At 48.2% G+C, this 27,242-nt stretch overlaps 1 protein-coding gene across 3 annotated transcripts in view; it reads right to left on the minus strand.

Annotated features, from left to right (window-relative positions):
• The window catches only part of POMT2 (protein O-mannosyltransferase 2), a 44,878-nt gene that overhangs the window by 2,784 nt on the left and 14,852 nt on the right, over positions 1 to 27,242 (minus strand). For 2 of the 3 annotated variants that reach the window (XM_027552518.1, XM_027552520.1), the window contains exons 3-16: positions 25,625 to 25,729; positions 23,223 to 23,331; positions 21,475 to 21,583; positions 19,566 to 19,725; positions 17,775 to 17,881; positions 16,835 to 16,917; positions 14,757 to 14,866; positions 10,781 to 10,847; positions 8,464 to 8,533; positions 6,651 to 6,729; positions 5,335 to 5,486; positions 4,808 to 4,899; positions 3,675 to 3,751; positions 280 to 351 (exon numbers count right to left, since the gene is read on the minus strand). In XM_027552518.1, the coding sequence (XP_027408319.1) occupies positions 280 to 351; positions 3,675 to 3,751; positions 4,808 to 4,899; positions 5,335 to 5,486; positions 6,651 to 6,729; positions 8,464 to 8,533; positions 10,781 to 10,847; positions 14,757 to 14,866; positions 16,835 to 16,917; positions 17,775 to 17,881; positions 19,566 to 19,725; positions 21,475 to 21,583; positions 23,223 to 23,331; positions 25,625 to 25,729 (1,392 nt within the window). The remainder of the gene's footprint in view (positions 1 to 279; positions 352 to 3,674; positions 3,752 to 4,807; positions 4,900 to 5,334; positions 5,487 to 6,650; positions 6,730 to 8,463; positions 8,534 to 10,780; positions 10,848 to 14,756; positions 14,867 to 16,834; positions 16,918 to 17,774; positions 17,882 to 19,565; positions 19,726 to 21,474; positions 21,584 to 23,222; positions 23,332 to 25,624; positions 25,730 to 27,242) is intronic. The other variant, XM_027552519.1, reaches the window with a different exon arrangement.

Below are 27,242 nucleotides of genomic sequence, written 5' to 3' on the forward strand. Positions count from 1 at the left end.
TCAGCCCCGCCCAGCTGCTTGAGTCTCCAGGGGAGGAAGACCGGCCACTTTTCACAGACAGGGAGCCTAGGCAGGAGGCTCGGAGCGGGCACTTTCTCCATGAGCTCCCTGGGGAGGCTGGGTCCAGCCGAGCACAAGCAGAGCCAGAGCCCGTCTCCGGCCACCCTCCGCCCGGCAAGGCCTGCCCCCACCACCCCAGCATCCCCCCACCGCCAGCCAGGCTCCACAGCCTCCTCCTCAGCTCCGTTCCCGGGGAGGAGCTCTCGCTTTGGGCCCTACCTGAAAGTTGATAGGCCAGTGCCAGGGTTTGGACGTGAACTCATTGTCCTTGGGCTTGAGGCCATTGTTCCCCTGCAGGAAAGTGGTAAGGAAAAAGCTGGTCCAGACAGAGCTCTAGAAGGCTGACAGGAACGTGAGGGTCGGGCATCTCTGATGTGTGGCCACATGTCCATGTCAAGACAAGCCCTCTCTCCTCTGCCCTCTCCCTCGTTGGCAGGGGAGAGTCAGGGGTCACTCTCAGTCACCGCACACCTGCTGACCACAGCTGCCCCACTTCGCCCAAAGAGTAGGCCTCCATGTCCTGGCAGAGACAGTCTGCTCAGACTCTCTGCTCGAGGGAAAGAGGCATGACAGGCCTGTTTCCCTTGGCACAAAATATATATCCATCTTCCTGGCAAAGGATAAGGTGTCAAGAGGATGAGGAGAGGGGCGTGTAAAATCAGGGCTCAGTTATTTGTTTCCTTGAAAGGCCAATTTCAAACCCAAACCCAGAACTCTTAAGTTCCTGGACTCTGGAAAAGTTACTTTAGCCTAGTGTTTCTCAGTAATTTTTTTTCATTACTACCTGTCCCCAGTCAATATTTTTAAGATATATTTTCCTTAAACACTCCCTTGCAGTGACATTTAAAGCATTTTTTAAATTGTGGTATAATTTATATATAACATTAGGTGCAAGTATACAACATAATGACTTAACATTGGTATATACTGCAAAACAATCAGCAGAATAAGTCCCCTCATGACATTTTAATACTATAGATATTCCGTTTAGCTGTTTATATAATGAATGAATACCTGTGTTTTATACATTAAAAAACTGTTTCCTTTTATTCGCCCTCTAAGAATATATTACCCCCCGGTTGAGAATGCACACTTTAGTCTGAAGGACTCAGTCTCAGTCCCTTCAGTCCACCAGCCAAGAATATCTAATAACCTGTCTTCATACGGCAAAATCAGACCTTTGCTAAAACAAGGCGCCAACCTCGTCATCAGACAGACTGAGAAGGCATTTCCCAAGGAGGAGTCAGGTCAAAGTTTCTCCACCTGGGCACTCTGACACTTTGGGCTGCAGATGTCTCCTGTGGGGGCTGGTCTGTGCAATGTAGAGTGGTGAGCAGCCCTAGCTTTTACTCACTGGATAGCACCCCTACCCATTATGCCAGCCAAACACATCTCCGGACATCATTAAATACCCCCTCGGAGGCACAAACCGTGCTCTAATAAGGACCACGGGTCTAGCTCAAGAAAAATCCAGGCCTGCCTGGTTCGTTGAACCACCAGCCAGGGCCTTATTAACCCAATGCCTCAAGGGCTTGGGAGTTGTCTGCAGGCCTCCCTATGGTGGCTGGGTTGCTCCTTCAGGGTAGAAAGTACAGGGGGGTGTCAGATCCAAATGGGCCAGTTGCACAGCCCCTCAACCACTATGGCCATCTTAAGAACCTCACAATGAAGAATGAATCATTCTGGACCCCAGAGCAACTGCTGAGGGAAATCAATTCCTTCCAGCCAGTACGGTTCAGCCCTAAACCAGGGACTCCAGCCAGAGTTAGAACAAGCCAAGGGCATCCTACATATTAAACTCTTCAGAAACCGAGCTCCTTTAGTAAACCAAGAAATGGAAGCAAGGAAAATCTGAATATCTATGCATTGTTCTCTATGCTTAGTACCCAGGGGGCTTGTTCCAGCTAACCTCAGCAGGCATGGTGCCTTCTCTGCCCAGGCCTGAGACCCCTGCTCAGCTAACAGATGCCCTGCGGCTTCTACAGTCCAGACAATTTTGATCTCTCTCCCCATTGTGACTCTACATCCGTTGAATAACAAAGTTTCCTTATGTCTCTTTTCTTCTTTGATTCCACCTCTTAGATAATGAAAGAAGAAATGAGACTATTTATTTAGACTTAGTCTTAAAATTCTACCCAGATCTAAAATACTATTTTGACTGACAGGCATATATTCAAAAGAGCTCTGTCATCAGGCCACAGTGACAGCTACAAGCACAGAGTCAGGGAAGAAGTGACCCGGAGATTGGTTACTGTCAACTCATCACCTCCCAATGTGCAAAAATGACAAAAGTTGGATTTTTAAATTTAATCTGCTGAAATAAGTCAACTGTATTTACCAAGTGCTGCTTACATAATCACTTCCAGGAGAGACCAACTGACAGTGGCTCACCAGGAAAGAAAAAACAAGAGCTACTGCTCTCTGCATCAACGCAGAGGTCCACAAACCTGGCTCTAAACATTGTTCCTGCAGAGTGCCAGTTTTCCAGAAGCCACAGTAAAGAGCCTTCTCCCTCTACATCAAAACTGCAGGAGGGTTTTCCAATTCAAAGGGGAAATTTTAAGCTAGTGAGTAGAATTTTCTCAATTTACAGATTTTGTCTCTCAGTTGTTCTTAAACCTATGTCAGCTGTCAGCTACTAATGATAGAGCACAAACAGTGAGTCTTTAAAACCTTGAAAAGCATCAACCATGCCCCCCTATGCAGTCTGTTTCTCTCTGGGAACATGAGTGGGGTCCTGGTTGGGATTTTATGCTGCATATAAACAGCACACTCAAATTGGCCTTTCATCCTGCTGCTGCTGCTGCTAAGTCGCTTCAGTTGTGTCTGACTCTGTGCGACCCCATAGACGGCAGCCCACCAGGCTCCCCCGTCCCTGGGATTCTCCAGGCAAGACCACTGGAGTGGGTTGCCATTTCCTTCTCCAATCCATGAAAGTGAAAAGTGAAAGTGAAGTCGCTCAGTCATGTCCGACTCCTAGCGACCCCATGGACTGCAGTCTACCAGGCTCCTCCATTCATGGGATTCTCCAGGCAAGAGTACTGGAGTGGGGTGCCATTGCCTTCTCCGGGCCTTTCATCCTAGCTGATTCTAATTTCATATGATGGAATCAACTATCAGTGTCTCATGATTTTCAGCCAAGAGCACTGTAATGTTCAGGGGCTCTGCCACTTGAACAGATCTGAGAATCACTTAGAGGCAGAGGAGTGTAGTGGTCACTAGCACTGACTCTGAAGGCCTAGATCCACCGCTTCCATTTAGCTGTGACCCTGGGTAAGTCCCTTAACCTCTATGCTCAGTTCTGTCTTCTGTAGACTGGGGACAGAATCTCTGGAGGCCTGTAATGAGTAGTGAGTGAGTTAATACATGTGCAGGGCTTACAGTAGTGCCCGGCACACAAGAGCTGCGTAAGTGTTCACAAAGTTACCACCAGCAGCACCACCACCATCATTCAGTGCCTTGGAAGACCAAGTTTAAGTCAGTATGTGAAGACACTTTCAGAGTCCTCCACAAGCGGGCAGCGGGCCTATAGCATGGTTACTGATTTGTGATCCAAATCTGCGGATGCCTAAGACTTCTTGGAGAAGCTTCCCAGTGGGAAGGGGTCACGGTACCCGGATCATCACCATGTGGGACTCCAGCATTATCTCAGGGAAACTGGGCTGCAGCACTTCCAGGCTGATGTTTGGCACTGGAAAAAGAAAGATAGAGGCGTGAACCTTCCTCACACAGCCTCTCCTCACAGCTGTCTGTCCATGATATCCACTCTGCTGCCAGGGTCTGAGGGTAACCTTCCTGACAAGCTAACAAGCCTGTGAGAGTGTTGAGGAATTCTCCATCATTCCCTCAGCCTGTAGCACTCAGCAGGCATTCTGAGGGAGGCAATGGCAACAGATGAAAAGCCCCACCCCACCGCACCCCCAACCAGAGGCACCCACAGCCCTTGGGCCGTCACCCTTCATGATGGTGCTGCCCCAAATGCAGCTCCCACACCCGAAGCAGGTTGTGAGGACTGCGACCCAGCCTATCTCATTCACCAAGGCATCCCCAGGGCCCTACATGGCTCCCAGCATACTCGTCAGTGAATTGTTTAATTAGCTAGTTAATTAGCTGGTTGGTTAAATTAGGTGGTAAGAATGAAGTGGGAAGCATGAAGAAGAAAAATCAAGCCTAAAGGGGGTAGTTTAGGAGGCAGAGGATGAGCTCAGAGACTCGTTGAGTTGAAGATGACACTGGACCGGAAATGTCAAATTGGAGCCTGGGAGTATAAATACAGGATCGATCAAGGGCCGTGGCCATCACTTTCTGTAATAGCCTCAGCTGGATGTGGGGAGGGGAGGAGCCTATGCAGGGGCAGAAAGGGAAAGCACCAGCTTGCTCTGAGCCTTGAGGTTAGGGAGGTAACCACAGAGGGAACAGAGAGCCCAGAAGGAGGCAAGCAGAGGGACCTGCATTGCAGGCGGCAGCAGGAGTCAAATCCAGTGAGAGGCAACCAGCTCTGGCCCCAAGTGAGGCCACTGGTCACTTGTGGGAGAAGAATTTAAGAAGAATAGGAAGTCTAAGTGAGCAGGCAGAAAAAGGAGCTGCCCGTGCAGACAATTCATATGAAGAGACTAGGTTTAAAAAAGGAAGACAATGCAACAATAAGATACCATGGCAGCAGAGTCTGTAAAGGGTTATTTTCCTCAGATAAGAATGACTTAGAGATGTTCCCTTCAGAGCCAGCCCAGGACATGACCTCACTCACATTTGGGATTGATATGGTCCTCCACGTTCCAGATGGAGCTGAGGGTTTCCTTCAGGTATGGTGTGCATGTGACTTCCATCTGCTCCCAGCCCCTGTGAAAAGGAGTCACAATGTCTCTCAGAAGACCTGAAACTCACCAGACAGCAGTGCTGTCCAGCCGCATGGAACGCTTCTCTTTCCAACCTAGCGGTCATGCTCTTTCCAGCCTCTCACTTCTCTGTTTCATGACCATCCCAGAAGTAGTCTAGCCTACATCATGCCCAGTTTAGAGACACAGAACCAGAGAGTTATCACAGGCCAGAGATAGAAATGCTCAACTATTACAACATGTGAAACACCACAGGAACTCTGGAGCTCTGGGCTCCATAAAGTTCTTGATGGCTTTTCTCCCTCCATCCACCACAAAGAAAAACCAAACACGAGGGGAACACTGATCATTCGGTAATGGAAGTTCGGGGCATTCTCCTTGTAAGTGTGAAAGGAAAAGCATGAGCCACTGCTGGGATGCCAAACCCCCAGAGACTTACCACTTGGGCAGGACCTTTCCCGAGGAGCCCAGGACACAACCTGTGATCAGATGGATGAGGCGAATTCGACTTCTCAGCACTTTGATTCGGTTTCCAAATTTTCTGTTTATAACCTCAATCCGCCAGAAGTCATTCGAGTCCCCTGACCCATTCTGCCACATAAATTAAGAAAAAAATACAAAGAAAACATTAATAAGATGACTTCAGAGAAGGCGCGTCAAAAAAGGGAGATGGCCAGCCTTTCAGATGCCATCATGTTACAGAGGTCAAAGACCAAACTGGCCTAAGTGACTGAGGTGGGAAAGAGAAAAAGAGGGCCAGAGAAACATCCCAAGGAACATCCCACGTGACTGCCATTTCCCCAGGCCTCATTATCACAACCAACAAAAGTAGTATGAAGCCTGGAACCTGAAGTCCAATCCTTCACTTCACAGAACTACAGTTTAAGTTCTAAATAGATGCTTCTGCCCTTAAATTAAACTCAAGACATCACTATGAGCCAACAGAAATAAATTTGGGTCCTTTGCATCCGTCACCATGGCCATATGGACACTCATCCATCTAAGGAATGTCTAGCCTAGATATCATACTATGGAAATTAAGACAGTTGTGTCTAATTCTCATCAGGAGATGCCCACCAGAAAAAGATGAAGTTCAGAGTCTTGGCTCTAGTATAATGTGGGATAAGCAAATGGAAAGAGGATTGGGAACTCTACCTTAAGGAACCCAGAGTCTTTACTGAAGCACCAAAGCCCTTGGAAGGGAACTTAGACAGCTGGTCATAAATCTATCTTCCCACTAGGTGTTTTTGCTTTCAAACTCCTTCCCAAGTCGTAAGTACTCATAGAGCTTCCTCAATAAGCTGCGTCACCCCAAGAAGGAAAAATCCAAAAGCAAGGTGGACAATATTCCTCTGCAGAACAGAGAGGTAATCCGTAAAAATAAAGCCAATGAGAATTTGGGATCTAGCAAAGGATAGACCTGTATATTCCTCTGGGTTCATATTGTGGCCCTGTGGCTTCTAAGTACAATATGATTTTAAAAAAGACTCAAATAGTATTCATATTTGACATTTATTATGTGTCAGAACATAAAAATGGCATGGTTATTATAGAGGCAAGAGATGGAAAAAAATAGACTTCACAGGCGGCCTTTCCCACAGCAAGCCTAGCCAAAAAGCTCCTGAATGCTAAGAGTCCCTGTGCAGCCAATCGTTAGGAACATTCCGGAATTCTGGGAAGGCCGCTCCGCCTCATGGCGCTGAGCCAGGCCCCACAATGTTTGGCGTCCTGCTCACACTCGAGTGGCTCACTTACTATGCCATAGCCAGTGACCTGATAGTGCTTCCGGGTCAGGGGGGCCTCGTGATAGTGACTGTGCAAGTTCCGAGAAGTCCTGGAAATGAAGAGAGAGAAGTGCCATTATCCTGAAGAAAAGAGATGTGTGATGTTTCTTCTTTTACCCAGGATATTCAGAGTCATCTGTTCAGGGAAGAAAAATTAGAATCAAAACTTCTAAATCCAACAAACCAGGACCTTCTTGCCCATTCACCCACAAGAAATACCCAGAGAACTGGAGAGCTGCCCAAGCCAGGAGGGACAGACCAACAGGAGTACTGGACCACGTGCCAAGAAAAAGGCTCCACTTCTTGTTCACCCATAACTTGAGCAGTGGGCAGAGGGGATGACTGAACACATTGGTGGTCTGAGGCAAGCTAGTCTGACTTATGAGGCAGCTTTAGGGGGAAGAAAATTAAAATTTGTAATCCACATATGCCAGAGACAGGCAAACCTCCTCCCTCCCATCTACTGTTTCTGCTCCTGTCAGTTTTACCAAGTGGGGATCTGTGCAGGAAGTGCAGGGTTTAACTGAGATTTTATTTACTTTTGCTTTTTGTAATAATCCTTACTTTTATCCATAACAAGTAGTCAATGTTCATTATAAAAATAAAATTAAAGTATCCATAATCCTACTGACTAGGGAAAAAACACTGCTTATAGCTTTTATATATATATATATATATATATATATATATAATAACCACTGATTTTATTTTAAAAATCTGTATGTGATAATTCACATAAACTTTTGCAGGGCTGCTTCTGTCATCTACTGTTCCCATTCATTTTGTACATAGTGCCCTATTTCCTTGAGTGTTTGGTTACTTTTTCGGTACACTGTTACTGAAAAACGATTTATAGGAATGGATAACAACATTTCTTTCCCAAAAGAGGATTCACATTTGCTTTTGGCCAGGTACCTAGGAGACATTACCACATCTAGGATTATGTTCATTTAAATTCATGCCTTGAAGATTTTCAGACAATCCATGTAAAATCAATTTGGATTGCAAATCCATATGAAGATCAGTTGGTAATCACTACTTCTCAGGAACCAGATTTTGTTTCCCTGACAAACCTTAACCCCCAGGGCACTCTGACTTCCCAAATAAACTCTGAATACAGGTAGATAGGGCAGATTTACCCTAACACCAAGCCTTTGGGGGTTATAAATCTGAAGTGAAGATCACAATAACTCACCACTTTGGGTGAGCCTAAAGCTTGGCCTTCAAAACTTCTTTCAAGAGGCAGTCAAAAACCAAAGCTCAAAACTCAAGATCGTAGGGACAAGGCAGACAGGGCCACAGCATCCCACTTTTTCTCTGTATTTCCCCTTTCACTGAGATTTTGATGTAGTAATTCCTTACTATTTTGTCTGTTCTTCATGCTTTTCAAAAGATGCTTTTACATTGTTCTGGCATTTTGAGTTATTTTCAGGGAGAACACTGGAGAAGTGAACTAGTTTGCCATATTCAGAAACAGACTCATATCTTTTTAAAGGCAACCCCTTACGAAGAAATTTTGGGCCCTTCAAATACTTCTCCCCCGCCCTCTCCCAGCTGCCCCTGGGCAAAAGGAAACTGAAAGATACCCTCAAAGTCCAACTCAAAGTCCAAAGCTTCCCAAAGCCAAAACAGGCAAAGTAATTATTCTCCCATGTTAGCATAGCAGCCTTGCTCTGTTTACTAGGGCTTGGTCCACATCTGATTCTGTTTATTTCCTGCTTAAAAGAGCTCCCTACCTTTGGCGCTCAAACCACTCATTTATGCCAAACAGCAAATTTACTTACTCTTTGTGTTCTAGTCGAATGATGTCTCCATGTCTCACAAACTCCACTGGGAGTGAAGGGTCTAGGGGATCTGCCAAGAAGAAACAAGCACTGATGTCCGAAATCGTTCACTCATTAAACTAGTATTAATCGAGGGCCTACCAGTAAAGAGTTATAGTATTTACAATGTGGTAACTCCTGTTTGAGGTGCTGACAGAATGCTGTGGGACCAAAGCCAACCGTCTGAGGTGAGAAGGGAAGCGTGCCCCAGAGATAATGCTTGAAAAGACTCTTAAAGGAGAGGGAGAATTTTGTCAGGTGAACGAGTGGGGAAAAGGCACAGAGGTAGGAAAGAGAAAAACTCATTTGATCAATGGCAAATGACTTCACATGGTTAAGGCAGGCAGAAAGGAGAATGGGAATCGGTCAGGGGGTGGACAAGTGGGGCGAGACTGTGTATGCCAGGCTGGGAAACGTGGCCTTTATTGGCCAAGCACTGAAGCCCCCAACTAGAAGATTTTTAAGCTGGGAAGATAAATAATAAGATTTTCCTTTGGGTAGTAAAAATAAAGTCTGCCAAATATTAATCCCATGCAAATGATCATTTGCGCAGCTCTCTTCAAAATCAAACGTTAAACCTGCATATTTTGCTAGTGATTATCTTGTCTCTGGCAATAGACTTGATCAATGTGAACCAAAGAAAATGATGGAAGAAAAGGACTACTTCTACATCATCAGGAAGTCAAGACCAATGAAGATCTAATGAAGTGACGACAGTGGAAAAGGAAAGTGGCAGTAATCAGAGCAACACAGAAGGATCCTTGCAAATTTCTGTCCCAGGAGTGGACACCAACACTCAAGGTCAGGAAAGAGATCTACCAGGACAAATCACTGGCTCGCAAGAGAATTCGAGACCTCAGCTGGAGAGATGCCCATTCCTACGCTGCCTCCTAAGGTCTCTTAAAAAGAATAATCAGCAAGATGACAGATCAGGTACATCAACGGGGAGGGAAGTTTTACTTCACATGGGCCTGTGGGGGAGGGGCACTCACGGCCATCAAGAACACAGAACCCTTCATCTAGACAGTTCCCACTTCCCAAGTGCTTGGGGCGACCTGCCTTCACACGACTCCTTCGTTACTGGGTGAAACGCAGCCACCTTAACCTGGAAGCTACAACAGGGTAACAGAACAGGGATGCTTAAAGAGCTGGTCTGTGCCCACTTGACTTTAGAAAGACAGCTGGTCTTCCCTCATAAATCCTCATTGCAATAGACCACTTATATTTGGCCTGTTAAGTCAAAGCACAATCTATACCAGTCTTATAAGGGTACAGAACAGACCCGGCAGAGGAGCCTGGCAGGCTACCATCCACAGGGTCGCAAAGAGTTGGACATGACTAATGCGACTGAGCATGCAGGCACACAATGGTGTCATAGTTCATATTACTGAGGAGTAGGTGCAAAGACACTGGTCATGTCGGTCACGTTTCTAGTCAGAAAACCATGGCAATAAGAGGAGCTGGGGAAAGGAACAGAGAAAATGAATTCAGATGAGAAGTTGCCACTTCTCCATGAAGACCAGGAGCAGCTGACTCGAGACAGGCTGAGCCAGGAGGTGTTTGCCGAGGAGTCACAGTGAACACCTGCGGCAGAAGACAATCGGCAGGTGAGCGGGAGACGCCCTCTGTTCTCTTCTCTTCTCAACTGCAGCAGAAGGCACAGCCTGCAGGTAGCCAGCTGTCTGTCCAAAAAACAGAAGATACAGACACAGCCCTTGCCACAAAGCCCCAGGAGGCCAGGTGTGCTTCAGAGCTGCTTCGCCCAGGCCGTTCAGAGGCAGCTGTGCAAGCCTAGACAAGGCCAGCCAGAGGGCTGGCAGGCCCACGGGTCTCCCACTGACTGGCCCAGCTCTGGGATGAGCAGTGGGCAGCGGCCCTCTATCACATCCGGACAGCCACGCCGTACCACACGCTGGGGTCTGCAAGGCTTGCTGTGCTCCAAATCAGACGAGAGCAGCGACTGTGTGTCCCCGGTACGTACCCAGGGAACCTCATCCAGACCAAGTCTGAGCCTCGGCCTGCTCTCTGGCTTCAAAATGACAGCTCTCAGGGCCTGATCTTATCACTCTAGCTCACTGCTTATCCCTAGACCAACCACAGTCCTTGGAATATAGCGGGGGCTCAATAAATCACTTTTGAAAGGATAACTGAGATCAGTCAAGATGGCAAAGAATGCTCAGGAAAGCCCATCCTAGAACCATTCTTTTGGAAGCATGAGAAATGTTAAGGAAGGCTCAGAGTAAGTAACAATAGAAGCATCAGTTCTCTGCCGCATTACCTGAGTTCGAATTATGCTTCTTAATAATCCACAGGTTGTTGTAGTCCTTGTGCAAATAGGTGGTGACCTGGGGGGGTGGGGGAAGGAGGGGGTGGTGGGAGGGAGGAGAGTGTTACCATCAGCACAGTCAGCCACAGGACAGTCAGCAGTGAGCCGGGACTGCTCCGGGCTCTCTCAGAAGCCCCAGCCACCCACCCGAGGGGCCGTGTTTCCAGACGGGGCCAGAAGCAGTGTTTGCTAAGTGCGTTTCCTCCTTCCTTCAGCACTTAGAGGCATCTTCCCACAAAAGCCCTTTTGATTGGTCTCTGTGCCTCCCTGCATCCTGTCTTTCAAGTTCCAGCCTCCTTGAGGCAGGAAACATGACAACACAGTGTAACACAGTCTACAGCACACAAAGAGGATTTAGTGCATTTTAAAAAGTCATCAAGACCATGCCTCAAACTCTCTAAATGAAAAATTCAGGCTATTATGTTTTCTAGAATGTGGCCAAATGAAATGGAAGAAGCTCTATTAATATCTTGTCCTAGAAGCCTGAAATTTTAGCCACAGCCATTTTGTATATACTAATTTTTAAAAATGGCGCGTGTGTGTGTGTGCCCATGCACACGTATGTAATGCTGCGATTAATCGACCAGCAAAAATCTTGGGAACCCCAATAACAAAAGAATAGTTAACATGATAGAATGTCCACAGGAAAGAATATTACACAGAAAACATTTCAGGGCATTTTTTTTTTACCAGCACAGGAAAAGGCTTATAAAATTGCTGCTGTTGGAAAGGGCTACCATCTACTGCCAGGCCCTGTGTTAAGTACTGGGCACATCTCATCTCTAGGCTGTGGGTACGATGGCTACCCTCACCTTACTTACAAGGAAACTGAGGTTAAGCAATTCCACTCAAGGTCACACAGCCTGTCAGCTAGAGAGACAGGATTCAAACCCGGCCAGCTAATCCAAAGCTCCCAGGATGGACTACATACATACAATCGTGTCAAGCATGCAAACAAGCACATAAACACCCAGAAGCAACAGAAATAAACACCTCTCTCTTACAACGTGAGTTTTAATAACTCCAGTTGGATAAAACATGACATTTACTTCAAAAGTGATTTGGAATTAGCATATGGGGAAAAATTATGCATATATTATGGTTGCTTTGTTTCAGTGGCTCTTGCTTTCTCAGAAAAAATTAGGGACAACAGTATTAAGAACATACAAGAAGTTAAAAGTTTGGCAGCCATAGAGAAATTAAGTTCAAACTCTGAAACAATAGCCCATACATCTACTTCACCCAACCTGAATTTACTCAAGGATGTTATGGTTTTGTGGTGCTCATAGGGGCACTCTGTGTTGTTTTTTTACAAAAATCATTATTATTAAAATTCCTATTAGAAAAGTCATTTATTTATTATGAATGTAAGTCCATGACCTCTTTTTCCCACTGAAACATTTATTTTTACAATGAAGTTTTTTTTATAATATGAGGTCTCCTAGGAACATAGGTATCCTATTACAATAGAATGTTGTACATCAATCTACATGGATAAACACTGGTCCTCAGATCATGTCTAACTTTTTTTAAAATACTTTAAAAATCAAGACCCAGAGTTGTTGACAAGACATTGACCTACAGGGCAGGGAGGGCTACTAGAGGTTATTAAGTCCAATCCCCCAGTTTACTGATGGAGACACAGGTGAGGAAGGCTCAGAGACTCAGTCAGTGACAAAGTCAGACTCTCTATCCCTTGGCCCACATGCTCGCTGGAGAACTCTCACGACTTCATGTCTCCACCCATGGGCCTCAGGTGGGCAGCACTAGGACCAGCTTCATAGGGCCTTCAGAACACAGCTCTTTGCACAGTATGAGTGAGTGAGTGTTAGTTGCTCGGTTGTATCCGACTCTTTTGCGACTCCATGGGCTGCAGCCTGCCAAGGCTCCTCTGTCCATGGGATTCTCCAGGCCAGAATACTGGAATGGATTGCCATTCCCTTCTCCAGGGGATCTTCCCAACCCAGGGGTTGAACTCAGATCTCCTGCACTGCAGGCAGATTTTTTACTACCTGAGCCACCAGGGAAGTCACAGTATAGAGGTTCCCAGTCACCACATCTGTTACTACATGACATCAGTAGCAAGGTATCACCACAGAAGGGCAAATTGTATGTTAGACTCCTCTGTAGAGCTTAAAACTGAAACAAAAATACACAAGGCATGGGCTCCATCCCAGACTGATTAAGCAAGAATCTCAGAATTTTTTAAAAGCTCTCCAGTGGATTTTATGAAAAAAGCGCAGTCAGGGCTGAAAACCACTGCCCTAGAGACAAGCAGAGAGCCCAGAATGGGAAACTGATACCAAAACCCAATACTCTGGGTCAACTTTCTAGTAAATAAGGAAATAATAAAACACTTTGAGATGCAACAGTTTCTCAGAGTAACGATTTCGCCCATTTTGCAGGAAGAGAAATTGCACTTCAAGCTTCTCAGGACAGCAGCCAGCCCTGCAGCCCCCGCCTCCCTCCCTCTCCTCAGGTCACCCATCTGAGAGCTCGACCCTGACCACGCCACAGAAGCCTCCTGGTCAAGTTGCCAGGCCTCCCACACTGCCCTGCCCAGGCCTCCTTTTCCGCGGTCTCTGCAGCACCTGAACTGCCAGCGTCTCCTGCCCCCGGAGACGCTGCCAGGCCCTCCCCTTCTCCTCCAGCCTCCCCGTCCACTCCCTCCTTCTCAGCTGCTTCCCCAGTGCCACTCTGAGCGCCTTTAACGCTGCTTTACACGCTGCCCTCCCCTCTGCACACCCCTTCAGGGCAATGTCACTGTGTCACTAACACCTGTATGCTACACACTCATGTCTCCTTCCTGAGACAGGCCCCAGGCCTAGAAAACACACCACAAACTCGTCTCCCAAGCCACGCTTCCTCCTCCCTTTCTGATTACAGTGAACCAGCATCATCACACATGCACCTTGACCTCCTGACCCCCAGACTACAGACCTGATATGGCTCACCCGACATGTGTCAGTCTCTGGGCCCTGAATCACACTCCCCACCTCTCCCTGAGGACTGTTCACCATCCTTTGTTATGACTATTGCCTCTGGTCTGCTCCTCCTTCCAATCCATCACACTCCTGCTAGAGATGTCTTTCTAAACTAGCAACCTAATCACATCTTATCTCTTAATAAGTTTCTCAATAAGTTTTCTCCCCAATGTCAGCAGAACAAAATTAAATCTATTGGAGGCCTCTTCACTAGCCGGTCCCACCAACCTCTCTAACACCCTCCTCCCTCTCAGGCACTGTCCCCACAGCCACACCGACCACCCTGTCACATGGACACGGACAGTGTCCCTCGCTGGTTCAGATGATACTCATGGCTAACACTTCAATGAGCACTTCACATGGATCATCTCCCTCAATCCTCACAACCTTAGAGATGGAGGGAAGTACCATTTATTTTCCCTAATTTAAAGATGACCCATGGAAGCACAGAAAGGTTAAGGAATTTGTTCAAAGTCACACTCTTGTGGAACCAGGATTCAAACTCAGATACACTAGTCTGGTTCCCAGATCTGGGTTTATAACCTGTATGCTCTGCTCGTCATCCACTCTGTGCCGGCCACCGAGCCAGGCACCCAAGCCTCCCAGGAGCCAGCAGCTGCACAGCAAGGAGACAGGAGGAAGGAAGCGCTCCCAGCTCAATTACCACACAGGCTCATCAAGGGTGCCAAGAACACCACCCACACTAGACACATCTGACCCAGGACCAGGAAGAGGCGGGACGTGGTGGTCAGAGGGGAAGTCCCCAGTGGCAGCCTGGGACGCTAGAGCTAGCCAGGGAAAAGAGAAAAGGGTACAGGAGGGGGCAGGGTGTTTCCAGCAGGGGAAAGAGTACGGGACAGGACGGGAGGCAAAAAGAGAAGGGCGGGCTTGGACACGGCAATCAGCGAGGCGGCCGCGGTGCGAGTGCACAGAGGGCCACTGACCTGCTGCTGGCGGGCGCCGACGCCCTCGGGGTAGAAGTGCCTGTGCGAGTGGAGGTAGCCGATGGCCATCCGCAGGTTCTTCACAGTGATCACGGAGCCGTAGGCCAGGTCTGGGAGGAGGAGGGCAGCAGATGGTGTGAGCTGGCCCAGGGTGGATGCGGCCCCTGACTGGGCTGGGGGCGGCTCTGAAGCCACAGGACCCACCAACCCTCTAACAGACTCCACTGGGCCCAGGACTGCGAAAAGCAAGACACGCAGCTGCCTCCTCACCCCAAGGGAGTCACCTCAAGGGGGAGGTCACCACAGTCTCACCTGCACCCTCCCCGCCCCTCCCCACTCCAAAGCACTTCAGAAGAGGCTGGGTTTCACAATGCTATTATCAAAGCACTGTTTGTAACAGCAAAGACCAGAAACAACTTGTCCTTTAGTCAAGGTCTACTATATACATTCCATGGGATAAACAAGGAGAAAGTATTTATGTCTTCATCTCGAATGTTCTCCAAGATATAATGTTAAGACAGACAGGCTGTTAAGATAGACTTTTCACTGCATATCATTTTGTGCCTTTTGAATCTACCACATGCAGTAGTTGCTCAATGGTATTTTGGGTTTTTTATCTGAATTTAAGGGAAAAAACCCACAGTAAACAGCTTACCCGAGAGCATCCATCCCTCCCACCACAGGCCCTGGGTTATGTGGAAGAAGCCTCTTCGCTCAGGACTGCCCCTCCTCTCCATGCTCTGCAAGGCGGCTGCCCACCCATCCCCACTCCAGGGAAACAGGTCTCCCTGCACCTGAGCTGGGCACTCCTGTCCTCCTCTGTTCATTCATTTTGATCAAAACAATGAATTACACAGGGGATGCAAAGGTGGAGGAGGCCTGGCTGTGGACCTAGCAGAGACCAGTCTTGAGGACGATGACCTCACACAGTGACCAGCATAGGACGATGTGCCCATGTTCCAGCAAAGGTGTGACAACGTGTGACATGGTGGGAGCCCAGCGAAGGGAGGAATAAATTCTTGCCCAAAGGGTGAGAAGAGGATGGTTTAATGAAGAGAGCATAACTGAACTGGGCCTTTTAAATGGCAAGTAGCAATTTGATAACCCCACAGCATCATCCTTCCAAGGCCTCATGCTGGCCAGCACACACAGCCCCGCACGCTTCTGGCCATGGCTGCGTCTTGATTAGGCTGTCTCCCTCCTCAACCCCACACTCCTTCTTGGACTGCTCCTGCAAAGCCCTTCCCCGGCACTCCCCAGTGACCTGACCTCTCCCTGTCCTCTTCTCTTTCTACAGCTTCTTCTCAGACCACAGCCAACGCCCAGCATCAACTGTCCCTTTTCAAAGGACTCCTTTGAAAACCTCAGCTAAGAGCCCACAGGCCCCGCTGCGTGGGTTTCCTCAAGCTTCTCAAAGCCAACGTGGAACCCAACGTCTACCTTTCCAAGCCAATTTTTACCTGCTTTCCTATTTCTCATTCCTTCCACAGTCTGGGTGGGCCCACTGTGTTCCAGGCCCTGGAGAGACCACAGGACATTGTCCATGACTCCAGGAAGCAATCTCCTGGGCCCAACCTATCTCATTCTGTGTGCCTCTTTTCCCTTCCCCCTGACCCCCTACAGAAGTGATCTCTTACACCTTTGATCCCCAGAGCTCTGCACTCCCTCTTAATATACTGAGCTCACATAGCCACATCACGTAGAGATCCTACTCCAGGCCCCATAGCCTCCAACATGGCTAACATGCGCTCAACTACTCTCTGTGAACAGGACACTCTGGTGGGAACTGACCATTAGCCCCAAAGGGCTCAATCCCCCGCCCCCAGGTTCCCTCTGTTACCTTCCCATAGCCATATCGGACAAGCCGTCTTCTGATCAAAAAGTTCACTGCTCAGGACGCCCTCCTCTGTACTTTCTGTGTCCCTGTTCACCCTCATGAGTGCTCAGACCAGATTTAACTGGATCTTTCTCCCACTCTGCCATCTAAAGTAACTCAGGCTATCATATCGTCTTTTCCAATCCAACTCCCAGGAATCCCTCCTGCCCTTCTCTCTTTGTAAAGGCCGAGAGACACTCACGTTCGGGGATGGACGCGTTGTGAAGGTTGTTTCCTGAAAGCCGGGCCTGGAAGGCAGAACTGAAGAAGCCATCACCGGGACCGCTGCGGGGGAGGGCGGAGCGGAAGGGAGCAGTTAAAGGAGTGAAAATACGATTTCCCAGGAGCCCTGGGAAGAGCTCTGAGTGGACGGTTTAAAAGACATACAAGGGAGTGGTGGGCTCCCCAGGTGGTGCAGTGGTAAAGAATCCTCCCACCAGTGCAGGAGATGGGGGTTCAATCCCTGGGTTGGGAAAATCCCCTGAAGAAGGAAATGGCATACCACTCCAGTATTCTTGTCTGGGAAATCCCACGGACTGAGGAGCCTAGCGGGCTACTGTCCATGGGGCCACAAAAGGGCCAGACACGACTGAGCAGCGAAGCACACACGCACAGGGGAGTGGCAGTGCGGTGCGGTGGGCAGACACAGGGACGGCGTCAGAGACACTGGGTCCAACTGCAGCTCCCCTGCTAGTTAGGCGAGCTCTGTAAGGTACCTGGCCTCGTTTAGTCTCAACGTCTCATTTACAAATCGGGGACTTTAAAAAATCAAAAGAACTGTTGTGACTAAATGAGATAATGTATACAAAACACTGAGCACAGTTCTGACACAGTTCCTACCGTCTAAATGGGAGCTGCTGGTGTCCTTGTTATTATTACCCTCACTCCAACTGTACGTGCTCATGGTCCCCCATCCCTGTTAGCACAAGGGGACTATTTTTAGGGACAAGAGGCAGTTTGGCTACAAAGGCCTTCTCTTCTTCCTTCAGGCCAGGGTACCCATAAGACAGAACCCAGAGGAAACCAACCCTGGGTCCCCTTCGGGTCATCCCAACCACAGACCTAGGAAATCACGCAGCTCCTCCATGGGCTTAGAGACAGAGAAGGACAGAAGTGAGACACTGGCAAGGCTCTGGCGGTACCTTTTGTTCAGCACCATGAAGTGGACAGCGTAGGTGGCAATGTAGAGAGCCAGTGGCAGCACTATGAGGCACAGGATGCGAGCGGTCAGGTGTTTTCCCAAGGTCACCTGCAAACAGAGTCAGTACCAGCACTGGGCAGAGGAGGCTTCACTATGCCTTATGCCTGATGTGTGTGTTATTTCTAAGTTTTTACATGTAAGTCATTGGAGAAGGAAATGGCAACCCACTCCAGTATTCTTGCCTGGAAAATTCCACGGACAGAGGAACCGGGTGAGCTGCAGTCCATGGGGTCACAAAGAATCAGCCACAACTGAGCACATCAGCCCATATGTAAGTCATAATCAGAAACAACTGAAAAACTAATGGCCATCAAGAGAAAAAGGTATGTGGAAACCCTAAGCCTTCTTATAACACCCAACCAACCAAGCACTGCCAGGGCTGACGCTGGCCAGCCCTCCGCTGCCTGTCCACATGCTCACCCAGGGCCTGGGCTGCCCCCAGGCAGCTGACAAGGCGTGACCTGCATCCTCAGCATCATCACTCCCCACTTCCTCTCCCTCCCAATCACACTGACACCCAGCACTTTCCCTATGCTTCTTGCACTGCACTGGCCTCACCCACCACGTGAACATGAATAAATGCTCCTGATCTTCACTTTGGGCCTCAGCTTTCCCCCAGAAGCCTTCCTGGAATGCCTGAGCCTGGGCTTGCACCCTCCTCTGTGCTCTCACTGCACCTGTTGGCTGGAACATGACTTATATTTTTCTTTTCATTCTTATTTCTCTGTCTCCATTGTCTCTAGAGGGCAGGAATCTTGTTTTATTCATCTGCATGTTCTGGGTCTCACACTCACTGGATGGTCTGTCTATATTTTCTAAATGAACTTGTTGGGACTTAGGGCCAGAGGTGATGGAGAGGTGTTACAGCAGAGCAGTAGGTGTGGAGTCAGCCTCTCCTTTCTGAATCCTAGATCTACCTTTCACTACTTGTATGACCTTGGGAACAATATCACCTCTCTAGGTCTGTTTCCCTCATTTATCAAGAGGGTGATAACTACCTGCCTCACAGGACTGTTATGAGGAGGAAATGAGATAATAAAGGTAAAGCATTTTCCATAATGCAGGACACAGAGTCAGCTCTTAATAAATAATACTGTAATAAACTGTAAGGCCCTTACTGGCCTCCAAGTCTGGAGACTCTGGGTCAGGAAGAGAAAACTGTAAGTTCAGAAAGTCAGCCCACTGAGTTTACACAGTCCCATGCAGTCAGTGTCTGCCATACACGTGGCTGAACCCAGTGGAACAGGATCCCTTTGGATCATTTGTTGTTGTTCAGTCACTCAGTCATGTCCGACTCTTAGCAACCCCGTGAACTACAGCACACCAGGCTTCCCTGTCCTTTACCATCTCCTGGAGCTTGCTCAAACCCATGTGCATTGAGTCGGTGATGTCATCCAACCATCTCACCCTCTGTCGCCCCCCTTCTCCTCTTGCCCTCAGTCTTTCCCAGCATCAGGGTTTCTTCCAATGAGTCATTTGTAGAGCATTTAAAAAACAATGCAGGAATGAAAGCCAAAAGAGAACCCCAAGGATGTCAGTCCATCCTCTCCGTTTCTCCCTGTCCAGCCGCTGGTCATGGCCCATCCCCTGCTGCCCTGCGCCCTCCAGAGGGCAGCTGGATCCAGCCTACCTGGGGCCCGGAACACAGCCATTCTGCCCCCTGCAGCAGAAATGGAGAAATGCTGCTGGCTCTAGGAAGCAAAGACGTTTCTACAAGCGCTTGGGTTCTTACCATTGAAAGACTGAGGTCTCCAAACAGGTGCCAAAGGTCTGAAAGGGTGTTCCACCCCACTTGCAGGATGATGAAGAGGCCAACAAACTTGACCCCCAGAGCGCCAGCCAGATTAACGCCGGTCAGGCTGAGCCAGAACCACCAGGGGGCAGAGAAGGGCCTGAAAACCAACAAGACACAGAGTTCAGCTTGGTGGCTGGAACCAAACTCAATAGCAAGTGCAGCGCGGGGAGGGGCAGAGGTCCCCGGACTCTGAGAGGCTGCCCTGTGGCCTTTCTCGTGAGGGCTCCCAACCTCAGGGACCACACATGGCGCCGAGGTGGATGTGGTCTGTGAAACCCCTGAGACTGCGGGAGCAACGTGTGAGAGCACGATTCTTCTGGGGAGGAGGGTCATGGCAGCCCTGGCTAAGTAAGTAAGGGGCGTCAAATAAGCAAGAGCTTATTCTTCAGTGGTGACCAATCAAGTGGAAGAAAAAGGAAAATCCAGAGTAGCCCACTGGATTCAGGTGGACTGTCCCCTGTAAAAGCCAGCTATTATTGAGTGTTACTACGTGTTAGGCACTGTTCTGAGCACTTTACTAGTGCGTGCAAGGGGGCTCAGTCATTCAGTCGTGTCTGACTCTTTGTGACCCCAATGGGCTGTAGCTTGCCAGGCTCCTCTGTCCATGGGATTTTTCCAGCAAGCATACTGGAGTGGGTTGCAATTTCCTCCTCCAAGGGATCTTCCCAACCCAGGGATGGAGCCCGCATCTCCTGCACTGGCAGGTGGATTCTTTACCACTGAGCCACCAGGGAAGCCCCATGGAAACCCCATTACCACACCCTGTATTAACCCTTTAACTTTCACTACAACCTCATGGAGACAGAGCCTGTCATCAGCCTCTTCTTCCAGACGAGGACTCGAGGTACAGAGAGGTCATGAAACAGCCACCAGCAGTGGAGCACGGTGCTAAGCCAGGCAGTCGGTTCCAAGGTCTACTGTATTAGAGCACTTAGTGCTCAGAGCTGCAGACCCCCAGGTTCCCCACCCTCACCCCCACCAGAGCAAATGCGCCTTAACAGTCAAGATCTATGTGTTCCTGAACCCTAAGCTCTGGGCACAATACCTGGCACATAGTATGTAATCAAGAAATGGCAGGTGGGAGGGCATATGGTGCAGGCAGAAGATAAGCCAAACCCAGAGAGAGCTCGAAGTCATGGCCTGGCTGCCGTGAAATCAGGTTGCTTCTGGAAAAGCCTTGGCAGAGCCAGCTGTTTTGGTTTGGATGCAATGACCTACTCTACTCTCTTAGAGGCAAAGGATGATCTGGAAAGGACTCTTCTGGAAGAAGACCAGGCCCTCCAGAGCAGCTTTAGGACTGACCAGGGCCTGCAGGGATTCTCTTGATCCATGTGGGCCCTTCAAGCCAACCTCTGTGTACATCATTCCCATCCTTGGGTCAGGACTGAGGGCAGGGAGACAAACAGTTCCCAGGCAACACCTAGTCTGCTGCCCTCCCCTCTAGGACAGAGCACATGAAGAATTAAGTTGTCCTGGGATCTCCTAACCAGCACTGGTGCTCAGGAGTGGCTAGCTGGTGGGGTGGGGGAAGGCATTAGGACTCCTTCATAAAGTAACATAAACCCCCACCCAAATCCACCCTTGTAAAAATAACAAGGCTCTTGAAAAAGACAACTGATATTTTCCTAGTCTTAGGAAAGCAAAAATAAAAGTATAGAAAACTTCTGTAAATCTATTTTTATGATCTAAAATGGGCAATCTAAAATATTTTTTAAAGTATACTTGCCTGAAATTCAGTTTCAAGACAAGTCCTCTAGGCACTGTACCCACCCCAACCCTGGACGTTATAGAAATTCTAGAGCTGCCACAGCTTCTGACACCCCCTCCCAGAGATGGTGTTGCTGACCTGTTGGCACAGGAGTTGTACTTGACCATGCTCAGCATGGCAGCCATGATGAAGAACATCAAGATGGGGTCAAGGAGGATGTACTGGGACAGAGTGAGGCATCCTGTGTCTGAAAAACATGAGCTCAGTGGTCAAAAAGTGGAATCAGAGACAGGCCCCCCTGAGAACAAAACACCCCAGCATTAAGAAACAGTTCCCCTTGGGCTTAACTGCATGTAAGCGTTTGTGCAGTCAAGATTAGATAGGCAAGTGAGTCAACTGGAAAGCAGAAGGACACAGCTTTGGGGTACACCAAAGCCCAGTGATATGAAAGAGCATCTCACACTTTCAGGCCATTGACCCCAGAAGGGATCGTGTCATTCATTCAGACAGAGTGATCCTGAAACAAGGGCTCTTGCTAACTGCCACCATCCAAAGTTCTGCCATCATGCTTACACAGCCACAAACTACATATACCCAGGATAGAATCTTAACCATTTCACATGAAGTCTGTGTTGGGAGTTGACTCTCCATGCAGGTGCTGAAGTGATTTTCTTAAACAAAACTTCCTTATATCATGGCCTGGCTTAAGTCTTTCAATGTCTTCCCATCTCACTCAGACTAACAAACTCCTTGAGATGGCCCTGGTCTCCCTACCCGTCCAGCCTCCTTTGCTCTCGTGCTCTGCTCTGGGCTCAGTGTCTTGCTGTTCTCTGAACCTCCCAAGGGCTGCCTCGCACCAGGACCACAGTACATGCTGTCCCCGCAGATATCTGCTCAAGGCCGCCTCCTCAGGGGGCTCTTCACCGACCACCCTACCTAAAACAGAATCACCCTGTATTACTCTATTTCTTACCCTATCCCATTTTCTATGTTGTACTTACTCTTTCAAATGTTAAACTTACTAATTTACTTGTTTATTTGTCATCTGCCCCACTAGTAAGCAAGCTCCATGATAGTCCTATCTCATCAGCATAACCTCTGAGGCCAAGAAAGTGGCTTAGCACAAAGTAGATGCTTGAAAGTAGTTGTTGAATGAAAAATGAATAAATGAACTACTGAGGAGGGAAATCAAAGACCCAAGGAAAAAGCCACCAGTCCTCTAGAGGGAGATTCTATAATCTTGCAACCTTATCTGTCAGGGCAAAGTCAGAATCACCCCTAAAGTAACCATCTAAACTGGTTTAGACTTCTTTAAATGTTAAGCTCAATGAGATCATGAATTCACTCTCATATGAGCCAGGCTAGCAACAGGATCAATTTCTACAGACCAACTCTCAATTATCCATGTGAGGATTATCCACAGAAATAATTTAAATTTCTATTTTGTTTTCCTCTGTCACCCAGCTGCCTCGGAGGCATATGCCCTTGCATTCAGGTGAAATTAGTTTAAGGAATGCAAACTAATCTTGCAAACTAATACTAGTTGAATTAGAACTGTAAGCCTCCTTCAAACACACACATACACACAAGCACACATACATGTATTATGCATTCCAAACTCAAATGCAGATAACTTAGAGATAATCTATTCCTTGGGATTACCCATACTCTCTCACACCTCCAATACTATAAAGGCTTGCTACATACAAGTACTCATATATGTAAGTATCACTAGTGAGTAAAAGGAAATCTGGAATACATTTACCCAATCCTAAGGTTACTTCAGAACTAGGCCCACAGACAAGGATCTTCAAGTGCATTGATTTCTAGCTACATTCATAGAGTGGCAGTCAATTTCTCAAGAAACGTGGTCTAGGACAACTTACCAAAGGTGAGGAGGGCGGCCGTGAGCAGCGCTGCTGAGAGAGACCGGGACAGCTCCAGCACGGTGAGGTAGGCCAAGGGGATGAGCATGGAGCCGAGGAATGCACAGAACTAGGGAAGGACAGGAAAGCAGTCAAGGGACCAACTAAGCAAAGCATCAGGGACCTACCTGACTTGGTACAAACTGGTCTTTTGAGACGGAGGGCCCTGATGATGGATGGCATGACATGATGACTTTGAATACATTTAAATATGAAAGGGTAGTGTAACAGTGAAGTATCAAATCAAGCAACATTTACATTTTCATTGAGCACCAACTTGTGCACTGACATGAAATCAGCGAAGTTCAGCCAGGGAGGTGTAGGGAGGAGGGCACACTGGTTTTAAGTGGGAGGCTCTGGGATTGGACCAACCCATCATTGCTAGTTGTGACCTTGACAAAGTCGTATCTCTGTATCTCAGCCTCCCCTTCTGTGAAAAATAAACACTCCTACCTCAGAGGACGTACTTTTTAATTTTTATTTATCTGTTTAGTTTTGGCTGCACTGGGTCTGCGTTGCTGTGTGTGGGCTCTCTCTAGTTGCGGTGTGCAGGCTGCTCCTTGTGGTGGCTTCTCTCATTGCAGAACATGGGCTCTAGGTGCGTGGGCTTCAGTAGTCGTGGTGCACGGGCTTGGCTGCCCCGTGGCATGTGGAATCTTCCTGGAGCAGGGACTGAACCCATCTACTGCATTGGCAGGCAGATTCTTAACCACTGGACCACCAGGGGAGCCCCAGGGCTTACTTTTTAGATTAAATGAGCTAAAGTTTATTACCACGCAGAAAGTTCTTGATAGACGCTAGCTTCTGTTACAAAAACCGGTGTAAGGAGAGAAATAGCTCTCAAGATATTTTAATATTTTAGAGAATTCTAATGCTGTTTCTGCTTTTTCTCCCTTGGTCCTTTTATCCAATCACACCAGGAACCACTCTTTAATCTAAAGGTTGTATTTTGATTTTACAAAAAAGACAGCTTGATGGTTTAGCATCTGGACAGTTGTTTTTCGGTTTGTTTTGTTTTTAACCACCAGTGTTCTCTCTAGTCCCCTACCATATCCATCAAAAGTAATCAGACAAACCCAAAGGAATGGAAATTCTCACATTTGGGTTGTCACTTTTTGTTAGCAGAAAGCAATGTGCCCTGGTGTGAAAGGCAACAGGCTGTTATATTTGGTCTTCTCACTTCCATAGCAAGATCGTAGTCAGGCTGATATCCAATTCTGTATGCTCGGTGGTGATCAAACATCATTAAGAAGACACAGAATCACTCAAGAGTGATGAACTTGAGGGTAGTAGACAGTCCTTGTTTAAAACAGTATGATATGACTGCACAAGCAAGCCAAAGACTAGAGCCCAAATAATCACATGACCTTTATCTAAACTGCTTTGAACTCCCTGAGGGAAGGGATTTGCAAATGCAACCCGCTCTGAGAGTTCCACACTGGAGGATGTTTCCCGTAGGTCCAATTTAGCTCTAGGTATGGGGTGCCCTGGAGAAGGAAATGGCAACCCACTCCAGTATTCTTGCCTAGAGAATCCTGTGGAAGGAGGAGCCTGGTGGGCTGCTGTTCATGGGGTCGCACAGAGTCGGACACGACTGAAGTGACTTAGCATGCATGCATGCACTGGAGAAGGAAGTGGCAACCCACTCCAGTATTCTTGCCTGGAGAATCCCAGGGACGAAGGAGCCTGGTGGGCTGCAGTCTATGGGGTCACATAGAGTCAGATTCGACTGAAGCGACTTAACAGCAGCAGCAGCAGCAGCATGGGGTATCCAGACACTTGGGTCTTTAGGCCCTGCCATGTTCTGTCAGGGCTGGTGCTGGAACTCAGGGCACAGTGGGACTGGGCAAACATACACTTCCTTTAAAAGACTAGAAAACCTGTGTGTGCCTGAAATCTTCATGGGGAAAAGAGGGAAGAACCTGGTCACGGGGGGTGGGGGTGCTAACGTGTCAATAAAGGCCTCAGAGGGAGGCAGTACTGCAGCAGTTGTCGCCACAGAGGAAGGACATGTAGCCTGCCAATGTGCTGAGGCCCACATTAGGGCCGCAGCAGCCTCCTGGTCGCCTGAGTCCTGGGCTGCCCTCTGATCTGAAACCTGATGCCGCTCATGGGCAGGGTAACAGGTGACAGGCTGGGCCTGCTCCCACCTGTGTCATCCCCGTATTACCTATGTTCTCTCTAGCTCTTCTTACTCACCCCAGCTCTGAATCTTGACTACAGGGCATGGGTCCAATCACCCCCTCCTCCCCAAAGTCCCTTTTCCTAGACCTGCCACCACTTGAGGGCTTCTGACTGTTAACATTTCTGACTGAGTGTGGCCCCAGAGTTCAGGCAGCCAACTGCAAGTCAGGAAGCCTTACTCCTCTCATTCCCATGTAGCTGTGATGCTCATAGTTGTCCCCAGGCTTCTGGAACAAAAAGGTGCCATCGTACCCGCTCAGGTAGCCAGCCAGACCAATCAGCATCTGAGTAGAGAGGCAGAACATAAAGATGAGAGGCCTCGGAGAGAAGACTCCGTCTCTTCCACACTCCCCTCCCAGCTGCACCCAGACCTTGGCTTCCCCGACAACCGTCCACAGGAGGAGCCCCCAGCAGTGGGGGAGCTGCTCTCCGGCAGCTGCTGCAGAGCAAAGACTCTTTTGTTTACAGAGCTCACGGCTTGAAACAAATCCTCTCCTGTGTTAAGGCCAAGTCCTTGGGTACAGTGAAGACTGAGTACTTAAAAAGAAAATAATCATAGTGTGAAGGGTAGGGCTAGTGAGGGGCTTCCTCATTCAGCCTTTTTTCACTTGCTGTGAAGTAAAACACGACAGCTCATGGACGGAGGCTGTGGGTAGGGGCTGATTCCTGGGAGACTGCACCACTGAAAGGAAAATGAGGCTCCAAGTCAGGATGAGGAGCAAGGAAAGAGGCCAAGTGGCTACACACCAGGCATAGAGAGAAGGGGAGAAAATGGGGAGGAGAACGCAGATGGATGCACCTCCTCGGAGCGGAAGGGAAAAGTCCTGGTGGAAACTAAGCCAGAAGGCCAGGGACTGGTTTCTCCTACTGCCAGTCTTCCAAAGGGAGGCCACCCTGGAACATCCCCAAACTGAACACATCAACTGCAAACTAAGCCTGTGAGTTGTGAATCCCTCAAAACGCTTGAGAGGATCAGCCTCTTCATTTCTCTTTCCTTGACCATCAATAGTGTAAAACTTGCTTTTTCACACATATAATTAGAAGCAGCTAAAACCTAAGAACTGTCAGCAGATACCAAGCGTTGGTAACAGCCCCAGGCTGCTTGGGCCCAAGCCCTGCGCTCGAGCTGGGCTGTGCGGAGGGAAAGCCTTGCCCAGCAACGCTGCTTCTGGGGGCTCAGATATGGACCACTAACTCACTTTTTTCTCTAAGTAGTTCTAAACAGAGTCACTCTCCATAGTTCCATGTCAAGACATAGAAACCAAAACTCAGCAGTAAATTAATATAAATCCTTATTTAAAAAAAAAAGAAGAATCCAAAAGTCCAGAAGTTATATTTAATGTCAATTAATTTAATATAAAGTAATATAAGGTATTGAGAAGACAGAGCCATCTGAATACCCAGATGAACTTAAACTGAGAAGTGACAACCAAATGAATGTTCCTTCCCACCTGGGATCTCAGAGGACAAGCCCACCTGGTGCATAAATTCCCAGACAGCTGGGCTGGTGGCATAGCAGGAGGAAATGTACAGGTGACTGGATCTCAGTGCCTCCCATATGAGGTCTCTAATTGGGGACAGTACTTAGTACTCTCTGAACTACAAGTAATAAAGCCTTCCTCGCAGATGACTGTAAGGCTCAGAGCAGATGCCAAAGGTGAAACACCTGGTACTCTGCCTAGCAATGAACAAGCACTCAAAATTCAGTACCCTCTCAGTTCCCATAAGGGTAAAAGTAGTCCTGAGGGGATTTCCAGGTGGCCCAGTGGTAAAGAATCCACCTGCCAACGCAGGAGA

This window comes from Bos indicus x Bos taurus, chromosome 10, assembly GCF_003369695.1.
Source record: "Bos indicus x Bos taurus breed Angus x Brahman F1 hybrid chromosome 10, Bos_hybrid_MaternalHap_v2.0, whole genome shotgun sequence".
NCBI classification, from domain to species: Eukaryota; Metazoa; Chordata; class Mammalia; order Artiodactyla; family Bovidae; genus Bos; species Bos indicus x Bos taurus.